This window comes from Plecotus auritus (assembly GCF_963455305.1).
Source record: "Plecotus auritus genome assembly, chromosome: 2".
NCBI classification, from domain to species: Eukaryota; Metazoa; Chordata; class Mammalia; order Chiroptera; family Vespertilionidae; genus Plecotus; species Plecotus auritus.
This window is the reverse complement of record NC_137771.1, coordinates 172,812,769-172,834,314: the sequence shown is the minus strand read 5'-3', so window position 1 is coordinate 172,834,314 and position 21,546 is coordinate 172,812,769. Positions and strand designations below refer to the sequence as shown.

Below are 21,546 nucleotides of genomic sequence, written 5' to 3'. Positions count from 1 at the left end.
TGAGGACAGTGTGGGGAGGTAAGGGCAGAGGGTGGGGTGTGAATCGGGTGGAGGGGAGCTATGGGGGGAAAAAAAGAGGAACAATTGTAATAATCTGAACAATAAAGATTTATTAAATTTAAAAAAAGTCTGAGTGAAATAGAAAAAAAAAATAGGCACGTATCTGCTCTGGCCAGGTGGCTCAGTTGGCTGGAGTGTCATCCCATACACCAAATGGTTTTGGGTTTGATTCCCAGTCAGGACATGTACCTAGGTTGTGGGTTTGAACCCCAGTCAGAGCATGTATGGGAGGCAACCGATCTCTCTATTTCTCTCTCTGTCTCTCTCTCTATCTCTCTCTATCTCTTCCTCTCTCTCTAAAAATCAATAAAAACATATCCTTTGGTGAGGAATTTTTTTAAGGCAAGCACCTTAATATGGTTTGTTTTCTTATGACTGCATCCTAATCAATAAAACCAAAATGTTAGTGTTTCAAATTTCTTAGTTTATAATGGTTAATTTTGAGTATATTTTAAGTAAAATCTGTTTTTTCCAGTTTAGCATCTTTAGAAATTTTTAGCCTGGCCAGGTGGCTCAGTTGGTTGGAGCATTGTCCCATATAGCTAAAAGGTTCAATTCCCAGTCAGGGCACATACCTAGGTTGCGGGTTCAATTCCCGGTTGGGGTGCATACTAGAGGCAGCCAACAGATGTCTCTTTCTCTCTCTCTCTCTCTCTCTCTCTCTCTCTCTATCTCTCTCTCTCTCGCTTTTGAAGAATTTTTCCAAGTTTTAATTGACTGGTTTCTATTTTGTCTTTACAGCAACATCTCTAACCCCTTGACGCAGTTAGTACTGGGTTCATTTATTCAATTATATAGTAAAGTTCCTTGCCAGCCATAGGCAATACATACAACTCCAGAATCCAGAAAGTCAATGTGAAATTTTTAAAATCTTTTTTTCTGGACTGATCAAATCCTTAACACAACTTGAAGAATGTTCAACGTGTCTCTGTCCCAGCCTCTAGCTGGATAAAAATGGGCCAAGAGAAGTGATCCTCTATTGAGGGAAAGGGAGAGATGAGAATTAGTCCAGCCTGGGCTCTTCATCCCAGAGCAGGGAGGCCAAGGGGCAAAGAGAGAAGGATAAATGCCTAATGGCCCCATGACCCTGGCTCTCCAGACCTTCCTAGATACCAATCTATTTAGCACAAATCGAGAATATATTTTTAAAAGGAACAGATTTATGTATATAGGCAGAAATTGTGATTTATGTAAATTTGTGTAGCTTCAGAAAATTCCACAATTGGTCCTTCAGTGAATTGCCCTACAACCCTTGGTAGAAGGACTCCTATCCTGCCCAGAGAAGATAAAGCCTAATAAGGAGTGAACTAGAGGTCCAACCCCTGAGTCCAGGAAGAATCCCCTTCAAGTTCCCCTGTCTACCCAGAGCAGTTTCCCTAGTCAGAGAAAAACTGATGACAGTCATGCACTTGGAGACCAGCAATGCCTCCAGCGATGCCTGCACCCTGTCTGTCATGTTCTCTGTTGTATCACAGTATTGTTAGCACAGTGTCTTACTCGTACTAGGAAATCAAACTCCGTTTGAATAAATGAATGAAAGAATCTTTAGATTAAAAGGAAGAGTAGAAAAACTTAGAACAAAGAAAGGGCAACACAAATGAGGAACAGAAAGTTCTAGCAAACTGGCAAAGAAAAAACTACTGCATCTGAAAATAGTGATAAAAGGGGTAGAATGACAAGAATTGAGCAGAAAAGAAAAACTGTAATGTACATACAAGTAGCTTAAGGGAGTTAAGTATAATAATAATAGCTATACTTAACTATAATACATATTATACCTACATATAATGCAATTATACCCAACTCCCTTATTATATCAATATAATAAAAATTATAACAACATATGAATTCTAAAAGTCATCTTCTTTATTATTATTTTTTTAATCCTCACCCAAGGATATTTTTCCTTTTTTTTTTTCTGAGAGAAACCCAGGACCCCGGCCAGGGAGGAGCCTGCAACCGAGGTACATGCCCTTTACAGGAATCAAAGCCGGGACCCTTAGGTCTCAGGCCAAAGCTCGAACCACTCAGCAAAACTGGCTAGGACTAAAAATCCTCTTCTGAAACACAAAGAAGTTGATACAAAAATCAGACAAAGATATTTCAAGAAGAAGAAATTACACATCAAGATCACTCATAAAAAAGAAATAATATCCTTGACAAAATACTAGCAAATCAAATCCAACAATGTATAAAAAAGATAACATACCATGACTAAGTAGTTTTATCATAGAAATGCAAGGTGATTCAATATTTAAAAATCAGTCAATGTAATTCACCATATTTATAAATATAAAAAGAAAACCCATTTTGGTCATCTCAATAGATGCAGAAAGAGCATTAGATAAAATTCAACGTTCACTCATGATTACAGTTGTCAGCAAACCAGGAGTAGAAATGAATTTGAACTTCTTCAACCTGTTAAAGGGCATCTACAAAAAATCTAACATCATTATTGGTGAAAGACTGAATGCTTTCCCTTTGGGACTGGGAATGAGACAAATAAAAATTTAGCTAATAAAAATATAAGACTCCCAGTTAAATAAAGTCCACTTTCATCATTCCTGTTAAACATGGTACTAGAATCCCCAGTCAGTGCAATAAGGCAAGAAAAAGAAAGATACAAGGCATACAGATTGAAACAATTATGCTGAGTGAAATAATCCAGATAAAAAAGAGTATAGGCCCTGGCCAGGTGACTCATTTGGTTAGAGTGTCATTCTGATATGCCAAGGTTGCAGGTTCAATCTCCAGTCATGGCACATATAAGAAGCAACCAATGATTGCATAAATAAGTGGAACAACAAATCTCTCTCTCTCTCTCTCTCTCTCTCTCTCTCTCTCTCTATATATATATATATATATATATATATATATATATGTGTGTGTGTGTGTGTGTGTGTATGTATGTATGTGTGTGTGTATATATATATGTATGTATGTGTGTGTGTATATATATATATATATATATATATATATATATATATATTAAAAAAGAGGCCCTGGCTGGTTTGGCTCAGTGGATGAAGCATCAGCCTGTGGACTGAAGGGTCCTGAGTTCGATTCCAGTCAAGGGCATATGCCTGGGTTTCTGGCTCCATCCCCAGTAGGGGGCTTGATCAATGATTCTCTCTCATCAATGATGTTTCTATCCCTCTCTCTCTCTCTCTCTCCCTTCCTCTCTGAAATTAAAATATATTTTTTTAAAAAAGAGGCCCTGGTCTGTTTTGCTCAGTGGTTAAAGTGTCAGCCCTCAACGGAAGGGTTGCGGGTTGCGGGTTTAATGCCCTGTCAGGGGCACGTACCTTAGTTGCAGGTTTCCCAGACCCTGGTGGGGGTATGTGTGGGAGGCAACCAATTGATGTGTCTCTCACATCCATGTTTCTGTCTCTCTCTCTCCCTCCTACCTCTCTTCCACTTTCTCTAGAAATCAATGAAAAACAAACAAATAGACAAACAAGAGAAAATTCAAGAAAATTCAAATTAATCTATAGTGACAGAAAATATATCAGTGGTTGTTTAGGTAGTGATTGGGGCAAAGGATTACAAAGAAGCACTAGAAAACTTTTGGGGATGATGGATATATATATATTATACTGATTATGGTAGTGTTTTTCACAGGTATGTACACTGTACATCTGTATAAACAGCACACTTTAAATATGTATTTTATTGTCCATTAATTATAACTCAACAAAGCTGAAAAAGTGGGGGTTTAAAAGACATATCAAACTAATAAAAATAGTTAAGGGTTATATACGTAAGACTTGTGCTTACCTTTGAAGATAATGTAGATTTCTAGTGAGAAGAAATCCAGAACATATTAATCAAAAAGTATAATGTTAAGGTTCCCAGATTTAGCAAATAAAAATATACCACTCCCAGTCAAATTTGAATTTCAGATAAACAATGAATAATCATTTAGTATAAATTATCCTAAATATTGCATGCAACAAGTAAAAAAAAATGCTGTTTATCTGAAATCTGGAACAAACTTATACTACTAAATAATGGCTCATTGTTTATCTGAAATGTAAATTTAACTGGTCTTGAATTTTATCTGGCAATCCTAGATATTGTCTTATCTGCAGTGGACAAACTCAAACCTCTGAAAAGGACAGCTGCTTGACTTCTGTTTATTTTGACTTGCATGAAGCTGCCAAACTGCTGTACTCTACACAAAGGATGCATGTTTAGTGTCCAGCACAAGGCCTCATTCACAGTAGGTGCTCAGAGAATATTTTTGCTCTGCAAGCTGTGTGAAGATTGGGTCTGCATCCACCTTGCTCACCATTTTATCCCCAGGGCCTATTACAATGCCTGGTGCTCAATGAACAGATCCTTAAATGAATAGTTGCCTCTCATATTCCAGAAAATGGCAGAGTTGACCTTGTACTCCAGCCCAGCCCTTGAAGCTGGCTGATGAACTTCTTGGACTAGCCCCAGTCCTGATTTCTTGGCTTGACTCCCTCTTTACTATTGCTGTATGTGTCTCAGGTTGCTATTTTGTGACTGACCTTGAATGTCTCTCTTTTTTTCTTATTTTTCCCTTGAGAATCTGGGTGATTACTCTGAGACTCTGAAACCCTTGGAAAAATCTGAAAGTCTGAAACACAATAGCTAGGTTTGTTTATGAAATATTGGGGCATGTTCTTTTCAGAGATAAGGAGATTTGGGATGGAGCTCAGTTTTGGGGAGAAGACCAGAATAAAAGGAAACTTTTATATACTGGTGGTGGGAAGCATTTATATACATTTTGGGAGTTTTATTATCTATTTTATAAATATCTGAAGTACAAAAATTCATCCAAACTCTAAGTACATTAATTTTCTTCCATAAAACTAAGAACTTAATCTAAGATTCCTCCCTGTAAACACAAATAAGCAGAGACTGTATCAGTTATTTCTAGTGAGAGAAGGATAGTGTGGAGAAAAATGTCTTGTGCTTAGATTTTAGAATTGTAAGGAATCTTAGTAATAATTAAGTATAACATATGCAGGGTGTCCCAAAAAATGTATACATACTTTAACAGCTGGTAGTTCAATTTTGAAAATGAAGTCTATTTTAATAAACACTGCCTTCATAATTATTCAGTGTGTGTATACATATTTTGGGACACCCTATATTTAGTATAACTACTTCCTTGTTTTGAAGATGAGTGTGAGGCCCGAACACTCTTACAAGTTCACACAGTGATTATATGACTAAGTGAGTGAAAAAAATACAACTCAATAAAACCTAGGTCTCCCTCCTACTCTTAGCTTTATACTCAGTTTTCTAGTTCTTAGCTGTTGCAAAAGAAATAAAATTAAGCACATTGTGCTAAGAGCATATCTATTATTCTTCTTAACATTCAGAATGTTGTTGGTAGGTCCTTTTGAATCTAAACCTTCCTTTACCTTTAAAGTTTCTTATACTACTTCATTGGTGTTTTCTCACTTGGTACACTCTTTTTCTATGATTATGTTTTTGTCTTGGAGGGGGGGCAAATTAAGTACAGGCTACTGTGGTTTAAGTCACTGGTTCTTTTCTATGCAAAAAGAATTTTCAGGAAGTGAAAAGGAGGAAGGTGGCAGAGATTTCTACAGGGACAGAATACCTGCCCCCGGTTTTTTCCTTAGATGCAAATGCTTTCGGTAGTTTTGAGCTGTTATGAGGATGATATAACCTAAATGCTTCCACACAAGTGCAGTTAATTTGAAAAAGGAGGAGGTAAGAAGAGAGGGAATATCACGTTTTGTAAATAGAAAAAATATTATGCAAACATTCAACAAATAATATTTTCCTGTAGGGATAATTAGAAAGAAAACGAATCCTCCTATTCATTCCCAACGCAAATGAATTAGAGAAAAATGCAGCCAAATAAGCAGAGGTACTTACCCCTCTCCCAAGGGAAGATGAAGTCTTATTAGGTAGCGAGTACCATGCTCAATGTTTTCAGAGTACCGTCTGAGAAATGGTACAGTAGGGGAAACGTTAGCATTTACTTCTATTGCTAGTGACGCAAAATTTGTCAATGCAGCCCTTGCTTTGCGTCCAGACGTTGCGACTCCTCAGGTTGCAGGTGGTGGAGCTGAGGGGAGGCGGGGGGAGGCAGCCGGGACTGAATTCTGCAATCTACGTTCACAGGGGTCTGCCCTGCCTCCGAGGCTGCATTGCAGTGGGGTGTGAAAGGTTCATGTGTGCCAAAGCTTTGGGGCCTTTCTGTAGCAGGAGGGACTCTAAGGACACCGAGGAACATGATCTCATTTAAGGCACGTGATTCTGAGGTGCTCAGGGTCCAGCATTCCCCAATTGGTGCGGAAAGGCAAACTGCTGAAACAACGGCCCTTGCAAACGCCCAGAGCAGCGGATGCAATGTTTTCTCCTGTCCGACAGGGGCCGCTGGGAGCGAGTACCAGCTTGGGGCACTCTTGTCGGCCGCTGGTCTCTGTAGCCCCGCCCCCTGCACGCAGCCGCGGGTGGGAGGCGAGGACGCTGCTAGCACGCGTGCGCGCTCCCTTGGTGCAGCTGGTCTGTGAGCGTAAGTGGGAGGTGGCAGGCCTCAGTCTCTGGCCTTGTCTACTGACTGATCCAGCGCGACGTCGCCAGCCATGAACCGGTTTGGTACCCGGTTAGTGGGAGCCACGGCGATCCCGTCACCGCCGCCGAAACCCCGCAGTAATGAAAACCTCGACAAAATTGATATGTCTCTGGGTGAGGAGCCGAGTTGGACCGAGTTGGAGTGGGGGGAGGGTGTGGGTGGGACCAAGTACCGCGGTTTGTGGGGGAAGGGGCGGTTGGTCACAGTTGTCGATCGAGTTTTTTTGCGGGTGGGCGGAACCAAGTGAGGGCCTCCGCGGGCCGGGGAGCGCCGCTGTGCCGAGTGCTGGGGTCGAACCTGCGCGCTCGGCGGGGCTGTCTGAGGGGTGGCGGTGGGGGCGGGGGACGCTGCGGGCCCGGAGGTTTGGAGAGTGGTGGGGTGCGGAGCCTGTTCACCCTGAGAGGGGCTACCACTCGCGGGTGAGCCCGGCTCTTTGTGAGGAACGCTCCGCGGGTTTTCCCTCCGGCGTGTTCGCTGTGGGCGTTATCCCGGGAGCGAAGGGAAGGTCCGGCTCAGCCGTCCCAGTTTCTGAGGAAGGCGTGGAGAGCCCGGCCGGGTCCCCGTTCGGGTAAAATCAGTGCTTTCCAGAAAAGGGCTCGTTGGACCTTTTCTGTGCCCAGGCCCACGCCGGTGCCGAACAAGAAAGTGTAGAGAGGCCCCAAGAGTTGGCGGTTCTGACGGGCTCCGACCCCAGAGCGATTGTCAGAAAATTTCGTTAGGCTGGACTTCATCAGATGGTGCTTTATTAGGCGGTGCCTAGAAAAAAGCACAATCTCCTTATCCAGGCCTAGCTAATTAGAAAAAAGAAAAAGAAAAAGAAAAGAAAAACCAAGGGAGAGGTTTGTATAGACGCGAAGCCGGGTAAAGCATGGGATCTAGCACCTCTAAGAAGGGTGGCGTGGTTTAGTGATGAACATGTAAAAAGCAGCAGGATCGGTGATTTAATTAAAAATTTAGACCTGCCACCACTGAGGAACGAGTCTCTGTTTGGCTTAGCTAGTTTAAATGGAAGTCCTTTTTTTCTGTCGGGATTCCAGTTACGGGATTAAATGAACTCTCGCCAGCTCTTTCTGTGGACTACATACAATTTTGGGCGTATTTGAAAAGTACCTGACAAGTGGATACAGAGGTGTAACTTTCCCCAGGACAGTATTTTTCTTTTGTTGTGGTTTACCTGCAGAGCTTTTAGTCAAAAAACTCTTGGTTTCAATGATTGCCACAACTCAGAACCCAGTATAGTATGAATTAAGTAACATCAGAAATGTTTGGCCTCAAGTCTTGTCTTAGTAAACCTTAAAGAAATGAGAAATCTTTTTAGCTAAAGCCAAGAAAAAATATAATAACGACTATTTATTGGGTGCTTACTACCTTCCAGACACTGGACTAAGCATTTAATATGTGTAAACTCGGTTTATCCTCATAATAACCCTGTGAGATAAATTTTTAATGATAAAGAGCACGGAATCCAGAACCACACTCAGTTAAAATCCTGCTTTTACCACTTAATAGCCACGTGATTGAGGGCAAATTACTTCTCAGTGCCTCATCTGTAAAAAGGTGATAATAATAGGCTTATCTGCCTTAGAGGGTTGATGTAAATATTAAATGAGTCAAGAGGCATATATAAACTGCTTAGAACAGTATCTGGTACACAGATAGCTCTATATTTTCTCTCTCTCTCTCTCTCTCTCTCTATATATATATATATATACACATACATACATATATATTATACATAGTTATTCCCATTTTATGAAACCTGGGGTGTAGAGAAATTAAATAACTTGTCCAAATTCCTAGAAGTAAGGGGTGGAGCAAGGATTTTGTTCTAGAGACCTAAGCTATAGATAATTATAGGAAGTGTTAAACAGATATTTTCATAACCAATACATCATTTTAAGTTTCTAGGGGTTTTGTATGTGTTTTGTTTGGTGATTACCATGTTCAAGTGAAGAAAACTGAGGGATAATTATGTTTGAAGGTAGAAATGAAGTGCTGTACCAGTAGATAGTTAAAACAACTTGATCTCTTTTTCTCTCCAAGAACACACAGCTAGGTCTACTCCAAGAGCATTCTGTCAGGTGCCCATCATGTCTGTAGGGGTTTTAGATTCTAATTTTTGTTTTAATTTGTTGTTCTATCTTGATTATATAAATATTCATATAGAATATATACCAAGGTTACCAATAGCTGGCCTCATTGTGGCTCAGTTTCTTTAATTTAAAAATGAGTATTATAATACTTATTTCATAGAAATGTGAAAATTAAATGAATACATGTCAGAACAATGCCTGTTAGTACTCAGTTCATACTATTACTATTATTAGTACCATATATATGGTACTAGTGTTATGGAAGAAACTTTTTTATTAAAGTAGCTCATCATAATGTGTTTTTTTCTTCTTATAACTACCCTATCTGCTCCTTGAGTAGGAGAAAGCCATTCTCTTCTTTTAGATTGGAATAATCCTATTTGTCATAGTAGCTAGCTCATTTAACTTGAGGATTTAGATAAAATGTTTAAACATAATTTTATAGTTGATATGCTTTCCTACTTTTACTTTTAGTTACATTTATACTGCTTTATTTTAAAACTAGAGGCCCGATGCACAAAATTCGTGCAAGAGTAGGCCTTTCTTCCCTCTGGCAAAATTATACCCTGCCCCCCCCCTTTTTTTTAATGGTCCTCAGACCAAATTCATTTTTTTATGTGTACTCTCAAGGCTCCGAGATTTTAGACTTCTGGTGAAGAATAGCACCATATCTTGTTTTAAAGTGTTTCAAAAGAAGTGTCTGTTTTTTTCTGCTCACTGAGAATTTAACATGCTCATGTACCTGATATTCGTTAAACCTTTTCATTTTTTCAGTGTCTAACTTTGATGAACTCTTTTGTAGTTGAAGGGTTAATCTCCAGAAGATAATGAAGTATGTTGGGGGATATGAATTATTTTATATGAATATTTATTTGAATGTGATTAAGAGTCTTAAAGATTGCAGATGGATGAGGTAGAGTAATCCTTCCTGTCTAATAAAGAGGGAATATGCTAATTGACCATCACTTCGTCACAAAGATGGCTGCACCCACAGCTGAGGCCAAGTTCCCATAAGGAGCCTTAACCAAGCAATCAGCAGGGACCTGAGGCAAACTACAGCCCGCGGGCCGGATCCGGCTCGTTCGGCTGTTCTATCCAGCCCGCGGAGCCAAAAGAGCGGAGGGTTCTCTTGCTCTCCCCTCCGCTCCTTTACTTTGAATTTATATTAGTTCACACAAACACTCCATCCATGCTTTTGTTCCGGCCCTCCAGTCCAGTTTAAGAACCCATTGTGGCCCTCAAGTCAAAAAGTTTGCCCACCTCTGGGCTATGCCCTCCCCCACCTTGCAGGGCTTGACAGGGGACCTCAGGCGGCGCCCCCCACCTGGCAGGGCTTGACAGGGGACCTCAAGGTGCGCTTCCTGTCCTGGTGCTGGGCTAGGGGACCTCAGGCCGCGCCCCCCACCCCAGCACCAGGCCACGGGACCTCAGACTGCACCCCCCGCCTGGCGGGGCTTGATGGGGGACCTCAGGCTGCGCCCCCCACCCCAGCACCGGGCCAGGGGATCTGAGGCTGTGCCCCCCTGCCTGGCTGGGCTTAACAGGGGACCTTAGGCCATGCCCCCCACCCAGCGGGGCTTGACAGGGGACCTCAAGGTGCACCCCCAGTGCTGGGTTGGGGGAACTCAGACCACACCCCCAAACAGATGGGGCTTGACAGGGGACCTCAGGCTGCACCCCCCACCCCAGCACCAGGCCGGGGGACCTCAGACCACACCTCCCGCCCAGCAGGGCTTAATGGGGGACCTCAGGCTGCATCCCCCGCCCCAGCACCAGGCCAGGGGACCTGAGGCTGTACACCGCTGCCTGGCTGGACTTGACAGGGGACCTCAAGGTGCACCCCCAGTGCTGGGTCGGGGGAACTCAGGCCGCGCTCCTGCCCAGCGGGGCTTGACGGGGGCCCTGAGGTTGCGCCCCCCCCCGCCTGGCGGGGCTTGACAGGGGACCTCAGGCCATGCCCCCCACCTGGTGGGGCTTGATGGAGAACCTAAAGGCATGCCCCCGACCCCAGTCTGGGCTGGGGGACCTCAGGCCACACACCCCCATCCTGGCGCCGGGCCAGGGGACCTGAGGCTACGCCCCCTGCCTGGTAGGGCTTGACATAGGTGGGACTGGCCAGGGCCGGATCTAGCCCAATGAGGGGAGCCAGCTGGGTCTGGGTCTCACGCGATTTTGAGGTGCATATGGGTGGGCGGGGACTTGACTCTGGGTCCTGTGGTGAGCCCCAGACTCTGACAGGAGGAAGGTCTTCATATACATTTTACTAATTTTCTTTCATCTCTGACACTTCTATTATAGAGAAAGGTCAAATAGCAATATTAAATTATTTCCTCTAATCAATCCCCTTTTAATGTGCACAAATTTCGTGCACCGGGTCACTAGTAATATATAAGAAAGGATCCCTGTAAATTTCCTTTTTTGACTTCAGATAGACTGTTTAGAACAGGTTTTTTTAGGGAAAATTCCTGAGGTTAATTAGTTTTGTGAAATTTTTTTAAGTTGTTGACCATGTTCAATTTTTTTGGTTTATTTGCTCTATTTTCAGTCATCAGAATTAATATTGGAAGTTGGGACTATGGAGAAATTGTTTGGATATTTCTTTAATGAATATTTTTGGCTTCTAGTAACCTTTTAAAAAATTATTGAAGTATAATTGGCATACAATATTGTATTAGTTTCAGGTGTTCAACGTAGTGATTCAACATTTATATACCTTTTGATGTGATCACCACAATAAGTGTATTAACCATCTACACTGTGAATAGTTTTAAAGATATTGACTCTATTCCCAGTTCTAGTAACCTCCTTTAAAATACATATATTTTTTTATTGATTTCAGAGAGGAAGGGAGAGGGGAGAGAGAGAGAGAAATGTCAGTGATGAGAGAGAATCATTGATCGGCTGCTTCCTGCACGCCCCACACTAGGGATCAAGCCTGAAATCTGGGCATGTGCCCTGACCGAGAATCTAACCTGTACCTCCTGGTTTGTAGGTCATTGCTCAACCACTGAGCCACACCAGCTGGGCAGTAACCTCCTTTTAACAGAGGTAAATGGGAATCTGGAGAAAATATTGTTTCCTAATCTTCACATTGTTCTTTTGTGGTGTTAGAGCCATATGAGGTTGTGGAATTACCATGGGGCACTTTGAAAGTGTTTTGGAAAATGAGAGCGGTGTAGAAAGGAAAATAAGGTAACTTTGATAGAGAAACAGAAACCAATAATACTTTCTTTTGTATATCTTTTTTATGGTACTTATTTAATTTTGTATTTGATATTTACATGTCTGTTTCCATTAATAATTTTAAACTTATTGATAACAGGGTTATGTATTACTTTGTTTTGTTTCTGTTAAGGCATAGTCTGTCACATATATTTATTGAACATAGTGTATGCTTAATATTTGCTGAATTGAGATGAACTTACTTAGTTTTTTAATAGAATGATTTATTTATTTTTTAAATAAATCTTTATAGTTCAGATTATTACAGTTGTTCCTCTTTTTTCCCCCCATAGCTCCCCTCCACCCGGTTCCCACCCCACCCTCTGCCCTTACCCTCACCACTGTCTTCATCCATAGTTGTACGATTTTTGTCCAATCTCTTCCCTCATCCACCACACCCCCTTCCCCACGAGAATTGTCAGTTCACTCCCTTTCTATGCCCCTGATTCTATTATATTCACCAGTTTATTCTGTTCATCAGACTTTTTATTCACTTGATTTTTAGATTCACTTTTTGATAGATATGTATTTGTTGTTCTTAATTTTTATCTTTACCTTTTTCTTCTTCCTCTTCTTAAAGAATACCCTTCAGCATTTCATATAATACTGGTTTGGTGGTGATGAACTCCTTTAGCTTTTTCTTATCTGTGAGGCTCTTTATCTGACCTTCAATTCTGAATGATAGCTTGCTGGGTAAAGTAATCTTGGTGGTAGGTTCTTGAATATTTCTTGCCACTCCCGTCTGGCCTGCATAGTTTCTGTTGAGAAATCAGCTGACAGTCGTATGGGTGCTCCCTTGTAGGTAATTAACTGTTTTTCTCTTGCTGCTTTTAATATTCTCTCTTTGTCTTTTGCTCTTGGCATTTTAATTAAGATGTGTCTTGGTGTGGTCCTCTTTGGATTCCTTTTGTTTGGGGTTCTGTGCGCTTCCTGGACTTGTAAGTCTATTTCTTTCACCAGGTGGGGGAAGGCTTTGGTCATTATTTCTTCAAATTGGTTTTCAGTATCTTGCTCTCTCTCTTCTTCTGGCACCCCCATAATTCGGATGCTGGTACGCTTGAGGTTGTCCCAGAGGCTCCTTACACTATCTTCAAATTTTTGGATTCTTTTTCCTTTTCCGGTTGAGTGTTTTTTGCTTTTTTGTATTTCAATTCTTTGACTTGATTCTTGTGGTCCTCTAGTCTGCTGTTAGGTCTCTGTATAATATTTTTTATTTCAGTCAGGGTATGTTTAATTTCTAGTTGGTCTTTTTTCATATCCTCGAGGGTCTCGCTAAATTTATCGGCCTTTTCTAGGAAATTCTTGAAAAACCTTATAACCGTGGTTTTGAACTCTATATCCAGTCATTTGCTTTCCTCCATTTCTTTCATTTGTGATCTGTTTCTTTGTCTCCGCATTTTCGCTGCTTCCCTGAGTTGGTAGAGTAGCTTAGTGTACTAGGTGTCCTATAGGGCCCAGTGGCTCAGCCTCCCCAGTTACCTGAGGTGGACACTCTTGGTGCACCCCTTTGTGGATTGTGTGTACACAGCCTTGTTGTAGTTAAGTCTTGATTGCTGTTTGTATCACTGGGAGGAATTGACCTCCAGGCCAATTGGCTGTGAGGATCAGCTGTGTCTATGCCAGGAGAACTTCTGTGCTAGAGACACCTTTATGGGGCAAGACTTGCTTCAGTCAGGCTTTGGTGCTCACTGAGTCTGCCCCTTGAGTGTGTCCCTTATGGATCTAAGGAGTTGTAATCTGGATGGTCCCACTCTGACCACTGGGTACACTGGCTCTTGGATCTCCAATGAGATGCAAATTTAGCCTCTGCCTGAGGCCACCCAGCAGGAGCTGCAGCGAGATCTACTGATTCCTCTTCTTTGTTTGGGGTTTGGAGGTGCCCAGATGAGGCCCAGCTGTGAAGCAATGCAAGCTGCTGTTGAGTCTTGGGCCTTCTTTTTGAGGCTCTGGGTTTCTCTGACCCAGCTGCAGTATGTTAGGTTTCATATTGCAAAGGGCCAGGCCATATATATGCAAAAGCCTCTGCGCACATCTTGGGTGGGATTGTAAATTGGGTGGGTCAGGGTTTCATGGAATCACCAGGGCGGAGCAAACAGCAATGGCTGACCGTCAGCCCTACCCTGAAGAGGTCCCCAGGTCTCTGTGTCCCATGGCACTGTGCAGGAGCAATGATCGCTGCAAGCGCCTCTGAGAGAAAGCCGCCCTTGTGTTCCGGCCCGATGCCAGACAGTCTGGTTTCTCCCCGTATGAGTGTGGGTCCCCAGAGTCTCACCCGGAACTGGAGTTCAGAGCAGTCGGGAGCTTGTGTCTCCCTCCCGATTGAAAAAGACAATAGAGTTCTCAGTTGCCAGCCCCTTTTCGCGTGCATGCCACCGTACTTCCACACCTCCGCAGGTCCTCCGAGTCTTTTCTCCTTCCTTCTAGTTGTATAATTTCCACTCAGCCAGCCTTCCCGTGGTTCTGGATGATGTCCGTTTTGCCTTTCATTTATTTATTTTTTTTAAATTGATTTTTTACAGAGAGGAAGGGAGAGAGAGAGAGAGAGAGTTAGAAACATCGATGAGAGAGAAACATCAATCAGCTGCCTCCTGCACACCTCCCCCTGGGGATGTGCCCGCAACCAAGGTACATGCCCTTGACCGGAATCGCACCTGGGACCCTTCAGTCCACAGGCTGACGCTCTATCCACTGAGCCAAACCGGTTTTGGCCGTTTTGCCTTTTAGTTGTAGTTTTGAAGTGGTTGTGCAAGGCAGCAAGTTCAGGTGTTTACCTATGTCGCCATCTTGGTTTCCTCTGGAATGATTTATTTTTTGACTGCCTGTGGTTTTATTGAAAGTTGGTCACCTTTAAAAACTGGAGATTTCTGTGATTATGGAAAGAAGTATTAGCAATTTTTATAAACAGGCTTTCCCTTATTTACCTTTATCAGGGAAAGAAATAGTATGGAAAACAGAAATCTTTGTTAATTAGTAGGTCTGTTTCGGGTTTTTTTTTTTGTTTAACATTTTTTTAATGTTGACATTATTGCAGGAGTTCCCTGTCTCCGTTCCCCTTCCTTGGCCTTTACCAAATTATTGTCTGTGTCTATGGAGTATGCATATATGTTCTTTAGCTATTTCCTTCACCTTTTTTATCCAGCCACTCCCACCCCCCTCTCCTTGGGCACCAGCCAGTATGTTCCATGTATTCTTGCTTCTGGTTCCATTTTGTTCATCAGTTTATTTTGTTAATTAGATTACACACATTAGTGAGATAATATGGTATTTGTCTTTCTCTGAATGGCTTATTTCACTTAGCATAATACTCTCCAGGTCCATCCATGCTGTCACAAAGGGTAAGAAAGACTTCCTTCTTTTTTTTTCAGCCTTGTAGTATTCCATAATGTAAATATACCACAGCTTTTTTATCCACTCATCTGCTGATGGGTACTTGGACTCTTTCCAGATCTTGGCTATCCTATATAATAAAAGCCTAGGTGGTGTCATGCCCTCGCGCGATGCCCTTGCGCAACGTCGTCACAAGATGGCCACCACAAGATGGCTGCGCACAGCAGAGGCGGGGCCCAGTGGCTTCTCTGCCGGTGAGGCCTGGGGGTCCTGTGGCTCTGTGCAGTGCGGAAGAGGCCAGTCCCGGCGTCTCCACCGCCTCGCGCGGAGGAGGCGGGTCACGGCAGGGGAGGGTAGTTGTGGGTGATCAGGTCGGCAAGGGAGGGCAGTTGGGGTTAATCAGGCCAGCAGGGGAGGGCAGATAGGGTCAATCAGGCCAGCAGGGGAGGGCAATTGTGGGCGATCAGGCCGGCAGGGGAGGGCAGTTGTGGGCAATCAGGCTGGCAGGGGAGCAGTTAGGCGTCAATCAGGCCGGCAGGGGAGTGGTTAGCGGGCAATCAGGCTGGCAGGCAGAAGCAGTTAGCGGGCGATCAGGCTGGCAGGCAGAAGCAGTTAGGGGCAATCAAGCAGGCAGGCAGGCAAGTGATTAGGAGCCAGCGGTTCCAGATTGTGAGAGGGATGTCCGAGAGGTCCCAGACTGGAGAGGGTGCAGGCTGGGTTGAAGGACACCTCCCCCCCCCTCGTGCACAAATTTCGTGTACCAGGCCTCTAGTTGTAAATAATGCTATGAACACAGGAGTGCATATATTCTTTCTGATTGGTTTTTTGGTTAGTTTTAGGATATATTCCCAAAAGTGGGATTGGTGGGTCAAAAGGCAGTTCCATTTTTAATTTTTGAGGAAACTCCATACTGTTTTCCACAATGGCTGCACCATTCTGCATTCCAGACAGCAGGGCAGAAGGTTTTCCTTTTTACCACATCCTTACCAGCACTTATTGTTTGTTGGTTTATTGATAGTAGCCATTCTGGCAGGTGTGAGTTAATACATCATTGTAGATTTTATTTGCATCTCTCTGATAATTAGTGACCTTGAGCATTTTTTCATATGTCTCTTGGCCATCTGTATGTCCTGTTAGAAGAAGTGTCTAATCAGGTCCTTTGTCCATTTTTTAAAAAATATATTTTTACTAGAGGCCCAGTGCATGAATTTATGCTCCAGTGGAGTCCCTTGGCCTGGCCTGCATGCTCTCGCAATCCGGGACCCCTCAGGAGATGTCGGAGAACTGGTTTTGGTCCGGTCCCTACAGGCCAGGCCAAGGACCCCACCAGTGCACAAATCTGTGCACCGGGCCTCTAGTATGCCTATAAGATCTTTGGTTAATCTCTTCCTGCCCTCTCCCCTCCCTTCTTCCCTCTGAGATTCATCACTCTGTTCCATGTTTCCACACCTGTGTGTTGAGCATCTGCCCCTACTGGTCAGTGCGCATCATAGCTACCGGTCAAACAGTTGACCGGTCGCTTAGGCTTTTATATATATAGAAGATTGATTTCAGAGAGGAAGGGAGAGGGAGAGAGGGATAGAAACATCAGTGATGACAGAGCATCATTGATCAGCTGCCTCCTGCACACCCCATACTAGGGATAGAGCCCACAACCCGGGTATGTGCCCTTGACTGAAATCGAACCCGGGACCCTTCATTCTGCAGGCCAGCACTCTATCCACTGAGCCAAACCAGCTAGGGCCTTTGTCCATTTTTTAATTGGATTGTTTGTCTTCCTGGTGTTGAGTTGTATAAGTTTCCAACAAAAATTTTTCTTCAGTGGTCCAAGTGCATTGGCTGATTTTAGTTTTTATCTTGTTACCATTATTACCCTTTTATGGAAGTGCTTTCAAAGTAGAAAAGCAGTTAGGGACCTGGAAATCTATCAGTTAGAAAATGAGACTGAGTAATTGAGTCAGTAAGTTACAATGAAAATAAATAATCATTGCATTTCCTCACAGATGATATCATCAAATTGAATCGAAAGGAAGGAAAGAAGCAGAATTTTCCACGACTAAATAGAAGACTCCAGCAAAGTGGTGCCCGACAATTCAGGATGAGAGTACGGTGGGGAATCCAACAGAATTCTGGTAAGTTTTGCAAGTTAGAATAAAGAGCTCTTATTTATGGGTTCATAGTATACTATTTTTGGTACATACTTAAAACATGGAGGAAATAGATCAGTAACCTTTGTTTGGGGTTTGTATTTACTCTAAAGTTTTTGTTTAATTTTAAAATCTGGTAAAAATTTAAGTTGCCTTAAATTTTTTCTAAACCTCAATATACAAATAGTCTAAAGTATATTTAAATTATAAACTAAGACCATGATATGTAAAGGACCTTACATATCATGAGGTCTTTATCTTAAATGTTCCTTTAACAGTCTATCTTATGGATGACTATATAACTCTAGCTTAAATATATTCCGTGAAAGAGCATATCACCTCATAAGACAACTTCTTTTGTTATTGCAGGTAGCTATTTACTAAAAAATCCTCTTGACTTGAATTAAATCATGCCCTACCTGTTAATTTTACAGAGGAATAAGGGAAGCATACTCCCTTTTCTATATGAAAACCTTTTAAATATATGGAGACTACTATTCTGCATAGAAAATGACTTCTTGAATCTTTATTTTATTATCTGGGACCTTTAAGATTTGTTAAATTCTCCAACGGTGACACCCAGAATTGATTGCTTTAGATGTGATCTAAATGATTTTGGAACTCTACATATACAGTTATTTTTGGTAATTAGGAAGCTTAGCCTATATAATAAAAGGGTAATATGCAAACAGACCGAACGGCAGAACAATCGAACAACCAATCAAAGTGTAATCTACACTAATAAAAGAGAAATATGCAAACTGACCATACCTCCGTGACGCCCATCAGCCAATCAGGAGTGAGTAGGCAAATTAACCCAACAAAGATGGTGGGTTAATTAGCATATGCAGGTGTGAAGCAGCTGGGCGGGGCGGGACGCCTGCTATGCGGGGAGGGCGGGGGGCAGAGGGAGCTACAGGAGCAGCAAGTAGCGAAGACCTGCAGGCTCCCGGGCGGCTGGGAGCGAGGACTTGCAGGCTCCCAGGTGGCCCGGAGCGAGGACTTGCAGGCTACCAGGTAGCTGGGAGCGAAGCCAGGGGAAGGAAGGCCTATTCTTGCACAAATCTTCGTGCAATGGGCCTCTAGTATGTTAATGATATGCTAAGGCTGCTCAGCCACTCACTATGACGTTCACTGACCACCAGGGGGCGGGTGCTCCAACTGGTAGGTTAGCTTGCTGCTAGGGTCCAGCCAATCGGGACTGAGCGAGATGGGCTGGACATGCCCTTGAGTCCTCCTTTGGTCCCTCCCTGGCTCGATCCCCGGTCTGATCGTGCACCGGTGGGGTCCCTCAGCCTGGCCTGTGCCCTCTCGCAATCCACAATCCAGGACCTCTGGGGGATGTCGGAGAGCCGGTTTCAGCCCGATCCTGCAGGCCACTCCCCTTGGTAGGGCGCCAGACGCAGGGCTCATGGCTGGTGAGCGCTGCTGCAGCAGTGTGAGCCTCTCCTGATGGATCACGGCAGGCACAGTGGGGCTGGGATGAGCAGGAGCGGCAGGTAGGAGCTCATTGGACTGCTGTATCCCTGTAGGCCACCCAAAGGGACCCCACCCTTGCATGAATTCGTGCACCGGGCCTCTAGTTTATTTATAACCATCTTGTTCCAAAATGTATTTGAGGTAGTAACTGAACACTTAATTATATATGACTAGTTAACATTTTTAGCTGTTACATCAGCGTTTTAGAATGAACCTTTATTCAAAATTTTATAACTCTGGATCTTTTTTATACATATGAAAAATGTTTGGTAAACTAGCTTCTAAATTAATTTTTTATGCTATATGTTGGAAAACATAAGAAATAATATCCAGTAGGTCAAACATAATTAGTTCTCTGATTAACAGCTAACATGCCAACATATCCTCAAAATACATATTTTTTTACATAGAGTCTGTAGCTAAGATTAGACCCTGCAAAGAAATGTATTCTTTAATCATTTCTTGAACAGCTGAACCCAAGTGAGTACATTTCATGACAGATATTTAGGTATAACAAAAGGATATTTAATTCCAGTGATTTATATTTAAAGATTTGAAAAATAAATGTTACATGGTATACCATATTTTATATATAATTTGTTTTATAATTTTAGAGTTCATAGAAGCCAGAAATATATTCATTGTGCTAACTATATGTTAAAGACCTGATAAACCCTTTGAACTGACCAGGTTCTCAGGGTATATAAAGGTACAGTCTTTTACTCAAGGAATTTCTGATAACAAACTGGATAGAGAAAACAGCATTGAGAAATGTTACAAGAGAAATTCTGACATAGGACTTTAGGTAGGGAGGTTGGTCTAAGATCAGTGGTGATTTAATAGATGAGGTGAAATAGGATCTGGTCCATAAAGGATCAGAAAAGGTTTTACTTTTTTTGTTGTTGTTAATCTTCATTCGAGGATATTTTCCCATTTATTTTTAGAGAGAGTGGAAGGGACGGGTGAGACAGAGAGAGAGACACATCACTTGGTTGCCTCCAGCATGCACCCCAACCAGGGTTGGGGATCAAGGTACGTGCCCTTGACCGAAATTGAACCCAGGACAGTCTACGGGCCAATTGCTCTATCTACTGAGCCAAATTGGCTAGGGCAAGAAAAGGTTTTACTTTTAACTGGAGGTTATGATCTGAGTCTAGAGATAAATGATATATAGGGGCAGCTTAGAATCTTACAAGATTGAATTTGTGCTTGTATGTTCTCCACTTACATGTGACAGGGCCTAAAATAGAACAGCTGCTGCTGTCACTGAATGTGCAGAGAAATATGGGATTGTCTTAAGCTCTGGTTAGCAAAAGTTCAGATTTCCACATTGTAATGTCAGTGAGGTAAGAGCACAAGTAGAACAGAGAGCTCGTGGCATATACTTAAATTATTTTTGATGGATGAATAAATGAATGAGTAAAGTCCCTCTAATTGTGGCCAAAATATAATTTAGTCACTCAGTAAATACTGGTACCAACAATCTAAATATCCTGGATGATAGGTAGCAAGAGTTCTCAAAGTATTGTTATGGACCCTGGGGAATCCCAAGACTTGAGGGATCCTCAGGTCAAAACTAGTTTTGTAATAAGACATTACTGTAACTATTTTTACTCTTACTCTCATAAATGTACAGTAGACTTTCCGGGATCTACATGATGTGTGATAATTTTTTATTAAAAATAAGTTATTCTACATGTAATGGGCTTATTGTTTTAATGAAATAATATATTTTAAATATTTTAGTTTTCATTTCTAGTATAGTAAGTATCAGTAAACATAAACCCACAGAAACAAAAACTCTTTAGAGTCTTCAGTAGTTTTTAAGAGCATAAAGAGGTCCTGAGACCAAAAAGTTTGAGAAAGCTATTTCTTTTAGAGGTACAAGAGACAGGGGAATATTTGTATGTTGCTTCAGAAAGGAGTCAGTAATATGATTGCATACATGGTGCTGTGATATGATATTTCCCAGAAAACCCCTCATATCTTCATGTAAGTGATCAGACTCCAGAAATTATTGAGGCACATAGATGACTGGAGGTTATGATCTGAGTCTAGAGATAAATGATATATAGGGGCAGCTTAGAATCTTATAAGATTGAATTTTTTCAATTTTTCATTGAAAAAAGAGATAGAGGAAGACATAAACAAATGGAAGAACATACCGTGAAAGAAATTCATGAAGGGATTAAGCTAAGGATGCAAAGGAAAGATGAAAAATTCTGCTTCTGGTTCTAATTATTCTCAACCTTATTTGAACCTATGGAGCTTTATAAAATAGACCAATGTTCTGGCTACACTCCATTGCTACTGCAGAAGTAGGGCCTAGGAATATATCCTAAGAAACTAGAAACACCAATCAGAAAGGATATATGCACCCCTATGTTCATAGCAGCACAATTTACAATAGCTAAGATTTGGAAAAAGCCTAGGTGCCCGTCAGCAGATGACTGGATCAGAAAACTATGGTACATCTACACAATGGAATACTATGCTGCCATTAAAAAAAAAAGAAGGAATTCTTACCATTTGTAGCAACCTGGATGGAATTGGAGAACATTATGCTAAGTGAAATAAGCCAGTCAATGAAAGAAAAATACCACATGATCTCACTTATTTGTGGATAATAAAAAAC

At 42.2% G+C, this 21,546-nt stretch overlaps 2 protein-coding genes across 5 annotated transcripts in view; one reads left to right on the top strand and one right to left on the bottom strand.

Moving 5' to 3' along the window:
• Positions 1–6,300, bottom strand: part of RUBCN (rubicon autophagy regulator) — a 72,214-nt gene extending 65,914 nt beyond the window's left edge. For 3 of the 4 annotated variants that reach the window (XM_080656631.1, XM_080656622.1, XM_080656621.1), the window contains exon 1: positions 5,941–6,300. The gene's annotated coding sequence lies outside the window, so the exon portion shown is untranslated. Of the gene's footprint in view, positions 1–1,951; positions 2,022–5,940 lie in introns of those variants that run through there. The other variant, XM_080656619.1, reaches the window with a different exon arrangement.
• A 216-nt stretch (positions 6,301–6,516) lies between these two features.
• The window catches only part of FYTTD1 (forty-two-three domain containing 1), a 43,137-nt gene continuing 28,107 nt past the window's right edge, over positions 6,517–21,546 (top strand). The window contains exons 1-2 of the mRNA XM_080656662.1: positions 6,517–6,756; positions 17,289–17,417. Of these exons, the coding sequence (XP_080512788.1) occupies positions 6,654–6,756; positions 17,289–17,417 (232 nt within the window). The 5' untranslated portion in view covers positions 6,517–6,653. The remainder of the gene's footprint in view (positions 6,757–17,288; positions 17,418–21,546) is intronic.